The sequence below is a fragment of the Leptodactylus fuscus genome, chromosome 3 (assembly GCF_031893055.1).
Source record: "Leptodactylus fuscus isolate aLepFus1 chromosome 3, aLepFus1.hap2, whole genome shotgun sequence".
Lineage (NCBI taxonomy): Eukaryota > Metazoa > Chordata > Amphibia > Anura > Leptodactylidae > Leptodactylus > Leptodactylus fuscus.
The window spans coordinates 206,787,940-206,802,136 of record NC_134267.1 but is presented as its reverse complement, the minus strand read 5'-3'; the positions used below and the strand labels follow the sequence as shown (position 1 = coordinate 206,802,136).

Sequence of the window (14,197 nt, the reverse complement as noted above, 5' to 3'; positions counted from 1 at the left end):
AAGTTGTATTTTTCATTTACCATTTTGGGAAATGTCTGATGCTTTGATCAGTTTCTAATACATTTTTGGATGAGACAAAACTAAATAATGAATTAAAAAAAAAAAAAAAAAAGAGAAAGCAATTAGTCCGTTATGTTTTTTTTCTAACTACAGTGTTATGGTATTTTTTATAGTGCAGACAGTTTCAGATGTGAGCACAAATAATATGTTTATTTTTGTCTATTTTTTATATTTATATTTTATATTATATTATTATATTTTTTATATTATATTTTATTTGTGATCTAGGGAAAAGGGGCAATTTGAGCTTTTATTTTTAATTTTTATGTATTATACTTATTTTTTTTTAAATACTTTTATTATTAGACCATGTGATTATTTGATAGTCCATACAATATACAGCAATACTAATATATTGACGTAAATTGCTGCTCTTTTATTGCATACTGGCTCTTGCCTCAGGGCTCGTTCACATCTGCGCCCGGTCTCTGTTCTGCAGGTTTCCGTTTCCTGCACAAAACAGAGGCAGGAGACGGAAACTTGCAGAACTCTTTCATACCCATTCATTTGAATGGGTGAGAAAGCTGTCCGGCCGTGAGCGGTGGTCAGCATTTTATGCTCTCCGCCGCGAAACAGTTTTTTTAAAATCGGACACAGAGTCGGACATGCAGTACTCTGTGTCCTATTTAAAAAATCATGTTTCGCACCGGAGAGCATAAAACGCTCACCACTGCTCACGGCCAGACCCGCTCTGACAGGTTTCCATCTTCTGCATGCAGAAGACGGAAACCACAGAACGGAGACCAAACGCTAGTGTGAACCTAGCGTCAGCCAGATTCCTGTCTCTCATAGGAATACATACCTTCTTCTTGGGGGCAGTAACTTCATAGAACATGGTCGCACTCATGTTCCACCATACTCTAGATGCTTTAGGGCTCATTCACACAGGCACAAAGGGGGTGGATCATGGCGCGTAATCCATGTCATAATCCACCCCCTCACAATGGTGGTCTATGGAGACCGCCAGGCTACAGGAGTGGGCTGCCCTTTCTTCAGGTGGATTCCGCAGCTCGTTGAGCCGCGGCGTCCGACTGGCGGCAGCAACCTGTGATGACGGCCCATTCATTTGAGCCTACTCTGGAGCAGGAAGCCGCGACAGTCGTGGTAGGCGGATTTTGGCCCGAGAGTGACACGGCTCCCCGCGTCCCTCTCAGAGCCAAAATTAGCCATTACGCTGCTCGTGTGAACTTAGCCTTAAGGTCCATTCACACTGAGTTTTTTGGCGAGGATTTTGAAAATCTATGTGGAAAAAAATCCTAGCGGAAAAAGGAAGCTATTGAAGTCAATGGGAGGCTTTTTTTCTACGTGGATTTTCAGTGCCAAATCCTTGCCAAAAAACTCTGTGTGAATGGACCTTTAGTTACAATTGAGTTTTGCGAAATCATGTTTTTTTAAAAGCTGGTCATCTCACCCTAAACACTTTTGGATATGTTGAACCAAAAGGAAAAGTAATGAAGAACACACAAGTGTTAGTGGTATAACGTATATTATAGCACCAAAGCTGATATAAAACGGATTAGTAAAAGATCGATATTCTGGAAGTGATTATGTGTGTGACTATGCATGCACAGAACAAGTTCCATTGCCCGTGGTAGTCGCACAATACACACATTCAAAATGCAGGTTGAACTTTATTAAGATCCATCCACAGGATTTAGCCTAGAATTGTTCCCATAGAGCCTGATATCCAAAGTTAACCTATATACCGACCCTCTTACCGTACATGTTATTACAGTTACATCTTACTTAGAATTTGAGAAAATTGTAGGTATCGGTAAATAATTCTTGGGTATGTCACGTCTGGGAGGTGTCAGTGGAGTCTGCTGCAGACTAGACGTCAGTTTTTAGGTCAGCAAGGGATAACGTAGACCTATAATATCAGGACATACCTTCACGCCGAGGAATTTTCTTCTGTCTAGCACATTCAGGCAAGCATGCTGTCATGTGGAATATCTATCACCTATCCGACCCTTCGGCTCGCCTACACATGATGATCACTCAATAGCAGCAGCGGAAGAGTTAAAATCCAATGTATAAGAAATATGCAAATCAGGGATTTCACATCCTTCATTAGAAAATTATTGAATTTTATCTGGTTGTTGTGCCGCACTCCTCTCGCTCTCTGTCTCTCTCTTTTTTTCATTTCATATACCTTTTCACCCACCAGTTTGATTGCCATGGCTGCAGCCGTGGGTGAATAATTGCCTGTCTTCACAGGAGCATGTTCTGGAGCTAAAGTCGAGTGCTTTCTTCCTGATGTATGCCTCATTTGGATTCAGCCGACAGCCTTGGGGCTGTATTATTCATGCCTTGACAGATAGCACTCACTAAAAGCATTGGAACAAGGCCAGGTACTGGCAGAGAGATAGTAAAGCATTGCAACTTGCAACCGAGAAGACTATGTATTATACAAAAAAATAGAGAGAGAGAAATCCTTATATTTCCTTTCTGCAGGTTTCACTGTGATGGGATAGTCATTTGCATCAAAATAAAATATTCTAAAAATAAATGCATTCTCTTCGTGGTCCATGCTTGGAAATAGAACACAATTTTCCACATTTAATTGCAAAGCTGATTTTAATTAGTGTGGCACTGCATGTGAAAAATGAAGATTCACTTGGATGCGTGTAACACATTGCAGTGTCTGCCGAATGCTCTAATTAATGTATGGCTCCTCTACAACAGGGTGCACTGTGGGATATTCATAAAATATTCTGTACACACTGTCAGTATCTCCCTATCTCAGTTCACAGCAGCTCGGAAGAGAAGGCATTTTCTTGCTATTTGCTTGTTCTTCTCGTCAATTCCTTATGTCTGGCCCTTTTTTCTACCGTGTAACATTTAATAAAGCTTTCATGGTGATAGCTAATAGCACATAATATGATGCCTTATGTCGTCAGGGGTATGTTCGGTAACAATGAGATGAGTACACTGTTGGGTTGCACCAGAGCTTGAAGAGATGAAGTTCCTTGGGCCCACCAGATAAAATGATTCTGGGGCACACCGGATATAATCCCTAGCAAATAGACCATAGTATCCTGCTAGAGCCTGGACCAACTGGATGATCCTCTGGTATTCTAGTGGCCTAGTCAAAGACTGTAGAGTCGTCCTCCTATACCCTTCTACTTGGCTTTTGATATCTCGATAAGTGTGGTGTAAGGCCCGGTTCACATCTCCATTCTGTATCACATTCGGAAAGTCTGCTTAGGGACCCTCCTAATGGAATACTGAACGCATTAAAAAGCATTTAGCAAAGAAGGCACATGGACCCCATAGACTATAATGGGGTCTGTGTGTTTTCCATGTGGTGTTCGCATGAATCGTGCAGAGAGAAAAATATTTCTTGAAGTACATTTGTCTCTGCATGATGGTGTGGACACCAAGTGGAAAACACACGGACCCCATTATAGTCTATGGGGTCCGTGTGCTCTCTTTGCTAACCATTTTTAATACGTTCATCCCCAAGTGGACTTTCCGAAAGGAATACCAAACGTAGATCTGAATCAGGCCTAAGATGACCAGCTATTAAGAAGAACATGATTCCGTAGGATGTCTATATTTGTCTGCCCAGTGGTTATCTTGTGATTTTGTAGCAATTTGTTATTAAAAAAAAAATATATATATATATATATATATATATATATATATATATATATATATATTCCTTTTGGTTATTTAAATCATTTTTGGGTCTTTTCTGGTAACACATAATCATTTCTATTTTTCCATATAACATATTAATATAGTATGGTTGAAAACAAATAAATGTCACGTGTGTCTAAAATATATTTCTGTGTTTTATTATTATTTTAATATCCAAGAACATGTAAAAAAATTTCTAAAAATACTTTTCCCTCTCTGTTACGGCATTTTTTACGCCGGTTGACACTTGATGTTGTCTCACTGGGTGGGTGTGGTAATGGCTTTTTGGGGTTTTTTTGTCTTTTTTTAGTTTGTTTTATTATTGCATAATACCCTTCATAAGGCCATAATAGGCGGTATGTATGTATATAGTCAATGGGTAGTCCAGAAGCACTTAAAGGGGGTATCTAGGATTAGAAAACATGGCTGATGTCTTCTCAGGAAGTGATATCAAGTCCATTGGACTTGACTGCCTCATGGGGTTTTTCACTTTCTCTGGAACAACACTGTAGGGGCCTGTAGGGTTATAGATTGGACTTGATGGACGATATCTTCATCCAACCTCATCTACTATGTAACAGTGTCCTATATTGTCCAGACAATATTTGTCTAAATAACAATGCCATATTGTACTACCGCCATTAAACATTGTGTCCTGTAAGTAGCAAAAAAAGTGAATACAACATATAGTATGTAATACTAAGAACATACAGTGACTATATATGAGGGTCAATAGACATTAGATAATAGGATAATACATAAGAAGATCTAATAACAGTACCATAAAGCAACCATATAAGATTTCTCATGGTCTCACATCTGGGGTGCCATACCATCAATCGCGTTCCCTTTTCAATACGTCGGAGGAAAGCCTACTAAACCTAAATGAATGGAGGCACTGGTACACGTGGGCACACTAACCGCCATGCTGCCCATATGAAACAAGATTAGATAACAGAAATATAATAGCATACAACATCTTTCCATGTAACACAAAGAGCCCTCTATGGAGGGATACAGTATATAATTGCATCATAGGCTCCGTTTATTATTAATGCATTTCCAGGCTCGGCTGACATTTTGATCTGCCCTTTGTAAAAAAAAAAAAAATGGAATACCTGTTAATGTAGAAGTAATGAGATGCTGAATTGCTGATGATACATTTTGAGAGCCAGAGGTTTCTCTAGATCGCACGGCAAGTTTCACATTAATTCTTCTTCATCCTGGACCTTCTAGGTGGTGATTTAAGATGAGCAGGCCCATGGGTCTGTGGGTTCATCTGCAGATTGCTACTTACAATTCATCGATTTGCCAAAAATATTATGTAATAACTATCAATTTGCAGAGAAAACCAGATATTCAGCAGAGGAAGAGATTGAAATGGCAGTATACATTTACAGGATGATGAATGGGGAAATAAGCAGTCACATCGTGCCAAGAGAGGATTTGCATTTTATGCCCTTGAGTCTTATATAACCCCGTCTACTACTACTACATAGCTATCGATAACTATAACTGTGTCTTTGAGGGGTTTTATACAATTGGCTATCTCTTAGTTGTATACACATAGACGGTCATGTGCAACCAATGGCTGGTTGGGTCATTCTTTCTATGAAAGTCCATATTGACAGTGCGGGGGGCATTTACTATTCCGATTACACCTGGCATATATGGTATAGTTGTACTACATCTTTTTCATGTGATGTTCTACTTCCCTCTTTCTGTACCTTGCTTGCCTACAAAATTGAGCAAAGAGGGGCAGACACCAAGGCGGGCCAAGGTGGAGACTCCGCAGTCTGATAAATTTGGTTATATGGAAATTTATTCCAGTTCCTGGTATAGGAATGTGCCTGAATCAATAAAAGGCCAGCGCCCCTAGTGGGGGACTTCATTATTTTATTCCCACAGCATATACATTTCAGAATTTCATGCCTAAAAAGAGACTGGGGATGGAATTGCCATTACAAATGGTGGAGTAAAGCCACATTATAGGGTTAGTAGGCTCAATATAATGTATGTGTAACGTATATGTTCCTGAAGTGCAACTCTAATATGCTCTCATATCCATGTGCACCATTAGATAACCATAGTGCCCAGTCACATGGTTGCCCAAGACACACTACATGGTTGTGGTTGCAGTTTCTTGATGTGGCACCATTTAGTGGGTGCGCTAGCATATGCTAATACACAATATCATAGGCACCTTATTAATGTTCTCTTTCATGTTGTGATTGATTCCCGTTGTGAGTTTGTGTCTTAGCAGTTAGCGCACAGAGAATGGAACAGGAAACAGACAGCGCTGTTCTTTGTGTAGTGGCCGGACCAGGAACTGCAGATAAGCCCCAATTCATCTGAAGGGGATCTAAGCTGCAGTGACTCATATACGCCACTACACAGAGAACAGCGCTGTCTGCTTCCTGCTCCAATCTCAGTGTATCAGCTGCTGAGAAAAGAGAAAAGCTAGTCATTGGGGGTCTGATATTAGTGACATATATCTAGAATATTTATATTTAGCAATACTTTTAGTCTGGAAAATCTCCTCAGACTTAGCTTATATGAAGAGAGTAACATCATAGTTACACAGTAGATGAGGTTGGATAAAGACGTCAGTCCATCAAGTCCAACCTATAACCCTACAATCCTCTACAGTGGAAGAATGAAGAACAGAGAGAGACACTGATGAAACAGGTGGACTTCAGACTTCCTTAAGGGGATTTTTCGGACCAGCCGCCTCAGAATACAGTCCAAAAAATGGCTAGCCATGACTGGATGCCAGTGCAGTGCATACAGAGCACCGGGATCCAATCGTGTCACTCCGACTAGGGCCTAGTCGGGAGGGAGGTGTCGCACCACGGACTGTGCGGTGGATTCCGCTGCAGATTCCGCCTCAAGAAAGGGTATGCCGCTTCTTTTTTCTGTGAGTGGAAACAAACTGCTCGTGGAAGAAGGAACCCATTGAAGTCAGTGGGAGGTGTTTTTTTGACTTGGATTCTGATGCAGATTCTGCGTCAAAATCTGGCCCCAAAAAAACCCTGTGAACTCGGCTTTAGACTTCCTATAGATATGGTAGCAAAAATAATGAAGCTGGAATCCCTACAAAGTCAAAAAATAGGAAGTAAGTAGAACTTAGAGGAATATTATATGCAGATACGTTATAACCCCATATCTGTACCTGGAAAGTCTATTGTATGAGATAAAGTGAAGAATATTGCAATTTTAGAGCAGATTTTCAAATTTTCTAATGGCTGATATACAGCAGAGTTCCCGAGTAAGTACCTAAGTCTATTAACCATAGAGGAGGGAAATAATAGCGCTCACTTTGCCGATCCAAGCATATGCTGTAATACTACATCTCACCTCTAGTGGCCACTAAAGGTGCATATAAGGCAAAGTTCATTGTTGGGCAAGTTGATACCTAAAATAGGGTGCCCTGATAAGAGAACCCCTTTTAAGCATCATAGGCTGTATAGTTTTATATCAGAGTTTGCCATTGGGTAGTTTATTTTTGAGAAAAAGTAAGTCTTAGCAAAATATTGTATTGTATCCAACTTAATTGTAAAATAATGTGAGTCTGCTAAAGCCAACAAGTGGACTATCAAACATCTGCATCGAGTTTGCTAAATAGTATGTTGCGTACATAGTGTTTATAGCTAAAGCCTATTTAATGCCAAGTACATATAGTATCTTCCCTGTTCTTTCCAAGCTGCATACATAATGCCCTTGGTGACTTGCTAGGTTAATGTAGCAGACGAAAAAATACATACTTCCATTTAGTGATTGAAGCCTTAATTATCCCCCAATCTGCTCTCCTGCCGCTCCTATTTCCTGTCGTTACTTGTCTAACCTTTATTGTTAATGTATGTGAATACCTACTTTCTATAAAATTAATGCCGTCTCACTAAAAGCAGGTAAACTGTGGCTGCCTTTATTGCAAATTAATGTGAAAATGTATCAGCTTTATGGATTTTGCTAATATTTTAAAAGCAGCGACATTAAACCATTTAAGCGCCCAGGACATGACAACGCTGGGCAAATATGGTATCAGATATTAGGAGATGACGTCCATTCTGAAGTCATGATTGGTAATGTTCTGCAACCACTGGCGGCATCTCATAGACTGGACCTATAGCCTGCTTCTTTCCAATCTATAGAAGTCAATAGCAACCTTTTGGTGCAAATTTGGATAAGGACGCCAATTTTTCATGAGTCCAATGCAACACAATACCAAAAAATGCTATTAAAACCTTATGACCCCTTCCAGATAACTGCCAAAATAGTACAGGGCATTTCAAGTGGCACCTTCTCAGGACCTGTGTAGACAACAACCTTTCACTTTCCTGTTCTGAACATTTCCTGCACAACAAGATCACAAGATCTGTTCGGGTTCTATGGCATATGAGGGCCTGATGAAGGCTCCCAAGCCTTTCATAGCAATATGACTATTGAGACCTTCCTCTAGCAGTCCTGAATGGTAATGTAGCAATTTTATCATAGACTGCATAGAATTAGTATTGCAGTCTATGGTATGATACATTTAATGTATCATAGGTTCAAGGCCCATAACCTAAGAATTTTTTAAAAATTCTAAAATTCTAAAAAATATATATTTCCCTAGAATCATAAATAAACACAGTACACACTCCTTTTTATATAATAAATGAATAAAGTCATTGAAATATTACATTCTCCCTAAATAGTATCAATAAAAACTGCACTATACCCCACAAAAAATACCCCTGACCCAGGGGCCACACGGTGGCTCAGTGGTTAGCACTGCAGCCTCGCGGCGCTGGAGTCCTGGTGTTCAAATCCTGCCAAGGGCAATAAACCATCTGCAAGGAGTTTGTATGTTCTCCCCGTGTTTGCATGGATTTCCTCCCATATTCCAAAAAGACATACTGATAGGGAAAAATGTACATTGTGAGCTCTATGTGGGGCTCACAATCTACATTTAAAAAAAAAAAAAAAATACCCCTGACCCTTGGTTCACATCTGTGTTTGGTAATCCAAGGACATGGACACCATAGACTACAATAGGATCCGTGTGCTTGCTACGAGATCTCCGCATGAGTCATGCAGACAGGAAAGTAGATTGTGAAGTACTTTCCTGTTTACATGTTCTGTGCGGAAAACTCGTGGCAAGAACACGGACCCCATTATAGTCTATGGGGTCCATGTGCTTTCACTGCACAGCACTTGAAAATGTGTTTGGTAGCCCCTTCAGGGGGGTCCTCATGTGGACTCCCCCGAACGGATCACCGATGCAGATGTGAATGAGGCCTTAGAAAGCTCCATAGACAGAAGTTAAGGGTGTCCCAATATTGTACTGCTAAGAATTTTTTTTTTCTTTAAACTTTTTGGTACATTGCCATTATGACACCCGATGATTGGACACTTCTCACATCCCTTATCCTATGGATCAGTATTATTATTATCATTAGTGGTTAGCAGCACTGGAGTCTTGGGTTCCAATCCTGCCAAGGATAACATCTGCAAGGAGTTTGTATGTTCTCCTATGTTTGCGTAGATTTCTTCCCACACTCCAAAGCCATACTAATAGGGGATGTAGATTGTGAGCCCTTTATGGGACACTGACTGTAAAGTGCTGCAGAATACGATGGCTATATACTGTACATGTAATATAACATTTATTGTAGATTTTTGATAGGGAGAAAATTTTTAGTCCTCCGACTACAAAAGGACGAGCATCGTAGTTATAAATATCGACAAGATCCACTTCTAAGCAAAACCAATATATTTCCATTAATTAAAAGTTATAAAATTGGTTCCACAAAATCTGAGATTATCTATAGCTCCAGTACGGCTGTCAGACTGGTGGAAGGATTTCCCGTCTATGGCCCCTTAAGTAAGTATTAATGCCATTTTAGCAGAATCTTAAGAATCTGTGTCAGGTACAAGCCATCATTAAAAATTCTTTATGCGTAGAAAAAAAACATAACTTAATTCAATTCGCACTTCCGATACCAGAGTGATTAGCATCATGTATTTACTACCCTGGGGCGAGCTAAGTGGTATTCCCTCATCTATACGTGAGACAAATTGCAACTATGTATTTCGAAGATGAATTCCTACAATTTCTCTTCATGGCAAGAGAGCATGAAATCTGTAAAAAGGGGAGGGGGGGTAGTATATAAAAATAATATTTATAATAAGGGGAAGCACGTTGACAGTCTAAAGAGGCTAATGGATGAAGAGATTGAGCGTTGCTCTCTCGCAGACAGTAAGCATTTTCAGGGATCATTAAATCTGGAATCATCATCGCCTGCGTTGTAGTATTTTAATAATTATTTGACGCACAGAAGTCAGAAATTTGTGTATTTCACTTAATGGTAAAATTGCATTTTAGTGATGTGATTATCTCCTACAGTGGAGTCATCGGATACATGCATACCTCATAGGCGACCGCAGACGTCTCGCTTTCGCCAAGGCCTCTGCTAGCTTCATTAATTATGCCAATGAATTGCATTAGCCAGTAATTGATTAGCCTTTGACTGGGAATATTATTTGGGGCAAGAAGATGGTTAATCAGCGCAACGCTGCGCGCGCTCCGGAGGAGGCAGAGCCGGGGACGCTGCTGCATCGAGCGGCCTTGTCCTTGCCTGAACTCTGCAGAGTCTACGCTATACATTTTTAAAGCCACGTCTCTTATAGAGCACATGAAATCCCCGCTGCAGATGCCGCGCATTTATGTTTCATGTCTGGATTATTGAGGGAGGGAAAGGAGACGATGGTGGAGGAATATATTTGCTTCCTCTCTTAGCATTTCGCATGGGTACGCAGATACATAGGAAGGCTGGAGAATAGATTTCAGCCTTTGATAAAATCAATGAGATATGAAACCCGTCAAAGTAAATAACCTGCAGGTCTTTTATAAGGGTCGTAATAATGCAATCCAAGTGAGGCTGGAGTCTCCGGAGGAGCAGGCGCTTAGCTGTTTTTTTGCTTTTGTTAATGTTGCTGTCATAGATCAGCTGTTATGCTCTATGAAATGAGTTTATGTTGTCGCCATGGCAGACGAGTAGACGAGAAAGCAGGGGTTTGCATTCGGAGATATAAATATAGAAAACATTGAAAAAGTTTTAGCCAGGTGTGGAAAAAATTCTTCTTGATTCTAAAAATAAAGCGTTAATAGTTTATCTTTGTCAATTAACAAAATGAAGAGACTGGACAAAAGAGATATCTAAGATTCATCAATATTTGGTGTGACCTTTGCCCTTTGCATTCCATGAGTTCTTCTAAGTACACTTGTAGAGAGTTTTTGAAGGTTGTTCCCGCCATCTTGGAGAACTAAGCACAGATCTTCTGTGGATGTAGGTTTGCTCCAATCCTTCTGTCTCTTCATGTAATCCCAGACAGACTGGATGGTGTTGGGATCAGGGATCCGTGGGGGTCGTATCATCACTTCCAGGACTCCTCCTGCAAAGGGCAGTCACAACAAATATGGATTTTATTCAGAATTATCTTTGATTTATTCAATTTGCATTTGTTAATTGACAAGAATAAATTATGAGCATGTCTGTTTCTTACCTTGTAGCAGTTTTCCATGACTATCTAAAACACACACATATATATATATATATATATATATATATATATATATATATATGTAATATGTATATGTAAAAATATATCTAATTATAAGAGGAAGATTTAATGTCAGAGAAATACAATATATATATATATATATATATATATATATATATATATATGTAGTTCTATAATGTATATACTGTAACCAAATACTACTCAAAATTAAATATCTAAATATACAGTAAGCTTTAAAATAAATTCTTAACATGACTGAGATGATCAATCAGTCACCTCTCCTGACTTGTCATAAATTCTTTAATTCCCCATGAAATAACAATGTGGAACAATTTTTCTTGCATTCTTGTGTAATTTCTCTATTATTTCTACAAAAAATTAAGGAATAAGTTGACAACTGGGTGTTACCATTCCCTTTCTCAAAGTGGTGTGTCCTTGCATAGACTCCCACTGCCAGTACTGATTGGACAGTGTCAGATCATGCAGGTACACAGTAACCTATTGGTAACATTCAGTGTTTTATTTGTTCATAAATTTCTAGGAGGAATAAGAGACAGATAACAGAGAGATTCTCCAGAATTATTTATAGAGAATACACTTAGGTCCATTAAATTGACCTTACAGGGATTGTTCAGGATATACAGTTTTTGACAAGGAGGCCCGGGCAGGTGAAAAAAAACCCCATACTCACCTGTCACCTGTCCATCTGCAAGGAGTTTGTATGTTCTCCCCGTGTTTGCGTGGGTTTCCTCCGGGTACTCCGGTTTCCTCCCACACACCAAAGACATACCGATAGGGAATGTAGATTGTGAGCCCTATATGGGACAGTGACTGACAATGCCTGTAAAGTGCTGCGGAATATGATGGCGCTATATAAGTAAGCATAATAAATAAATAAATTGGTGCTCCAGTGTCTCTCACTGGGTTCCAGTATGGCTGCTCCAGGGGTCTTGCTCTGGTAGAAGTCATTGTCGCACATGAACGTTGAGGCCAATGACTGTCTTAAGAAAAGGAACCTGGGACGTCACTCGCATACGTCACCTGTGACATGCCATGCCTTTCCTTAGGCCACTGAGGCCATTATATGGAAGAATGTTTGTAAGGCAACTCTTACATTTTGGAGCACTGCCTGTAAATAAGTCTCCATACTATACTCTTTCTAGAGGACCAGTACCCCCTGAACTGTATCTACGGCATCTCACTGAGCCAACTAGTACCCTGCTCTGCACTGATGACAGCAAAAAGTCTGACAATGCCCCCTGGGGGCAAGGATGGAAGCTTTTTTATATTGGAGTGAATGGAAACAATGGGGGCTCCGTTTATATCAGTGCCTTTTCAGCCCATTACTCTCATCCATTTACGGATTGTAATAACTAAAATGTAAACTTACACTTACATGTGCAACAAACTTTAACTTGACACTTAGCATCTTAAATACACTGCTGCTAGAAACTTTGGCTTATCAATGGTGTATGTTGTTTTAATTGATAAAATATTAGGGTACAAGGTCAGGTTAATGTTTGTTACATCTGTACGTGTGTCCATGAAACAAAAATATACTGTATACTGTATTTTTAGAAGAAAAGCACGATGTAAAGCCTAAAAAGACAAAAAAACAACATATGACAAAATGATGCACTTTACATTGCAGAGTATGATGATAAGGGGCATTAGTGTAGATGTATGTATGTATATATCTAGGAAGGTATTTATATACGTGTGACTGTGTCTGTGTATACAGGATGAGTGTTTATGGGTTTTATATAAGCGTGTGCGGTGTTATGTCTTACGTTTGCAGGGACTGATACGATATCTACTTTATGCAGTGACGTATAGCACAGAAATGACATTAACACCAACATGGTTGTTTAACGAAAATCATACAGTAAATACATGGAAAGAAAAATCTAAACCAAGGCTAGACAGATACAGGAGCTGCATGACCCAGACACAGGATGAAGGATCCATGTCAAACATGTTGGACCAGAAGTAACTAATTCTGACAAATATGTGTGGGTAGATCTCCGCATCTCCAGTACGCCCTAGGCGAAAATATCCAAAACTGAGTTTTGCTTGAATTGCGTGTGTATATAACGTGTATTTTTCTTTTCTAGAAATATCTGGATATCACATTCTGCGGCTTAAAAAAATCTAAATAAATATATGTCTAAATATAATGATGTAGTCTACATGAACGATCAGATGTTATGTGGACAATGAGTCCCGGGCACATACTAATGATTCTGATCTGATCTGTATTGCAGTGTTTACGGCTGTCCTTTGGCCAAGAAAAGGAAAACTCAAGAAAACAAGCCTTTAGAACCTTCACCAAAAAGAAAACCTTACTCCTCAAAAACAGACAACTCTTCGGTAGACGAGTGCTATGAAACCGACGGCACAGAGGAAATGGATGAGAAGGAAGAGGAAGAAGAATACTCAGATGATAACGAAGACCAGGAGGATGAGGAGGATGAGGAGTTAGACAGGGACGATGATGATGAAATCGAAGAAGATGAAGAGGAAGAGGAAGAGGAAGGAGAGGAAATAGAAGAGGATGATGAAGAAGATGACGAAGACGATGATGATGACGATGATCAAGGTAATATCTTTGCTTTTTGGGTATTCTTTGTGGATTTCACCACCTACCTATCCAACCACCAAACCCGCTAATCAGCCATTATGTCAATTATTTGCTAATTGTTTTGTCTATTCATCATCATTTTGATAAATTAAGATTTTTAAACAATTGTCAAAAGAAGATTAGCTCAAGTATTCTTAAGGTTTATCCGTTCTTCTAGTCTCACTGGAAATAAACCCCTTCCCCGTCCCTTCCCAGATGGTCACTTTACTGGGAAAACTCTCTGTGTACATTATATTAGACAAAAGATGGTTTTGGTACAGTCTACTGTTTGCAGAACAGTTCCTTAAA

The 14,197-nt window shown here is 39.5% G+C and overlaps 1 protein-coding gene across 14 annotated transcripts in view; it reads left to right on the top strand.

The window, feature by feature from the left end:
* Nucleotides 1-14,197, top strand: part of MYT1L (myelin transcription factor 1 like) — a 371,423-nt gene that overhangs the window by 245,729 nt on the left and 111,497 nt on the right. For all 14 annotated transcript variants that reach the window (XM_075269099.1, XM_075269101.1, XM_075269096.1 and 11 more), the window contains one exon: nucleotides 13,533-13,867. In XM_075269099.1, coding sequence (XP_075125200.1) covers nucleotides 13,533-13,867 — 335 coding nt within the window. The remainder of the gene's footprint in view (nucleotides 1-13,532; nucleotides 13,868-14,197) is intronic.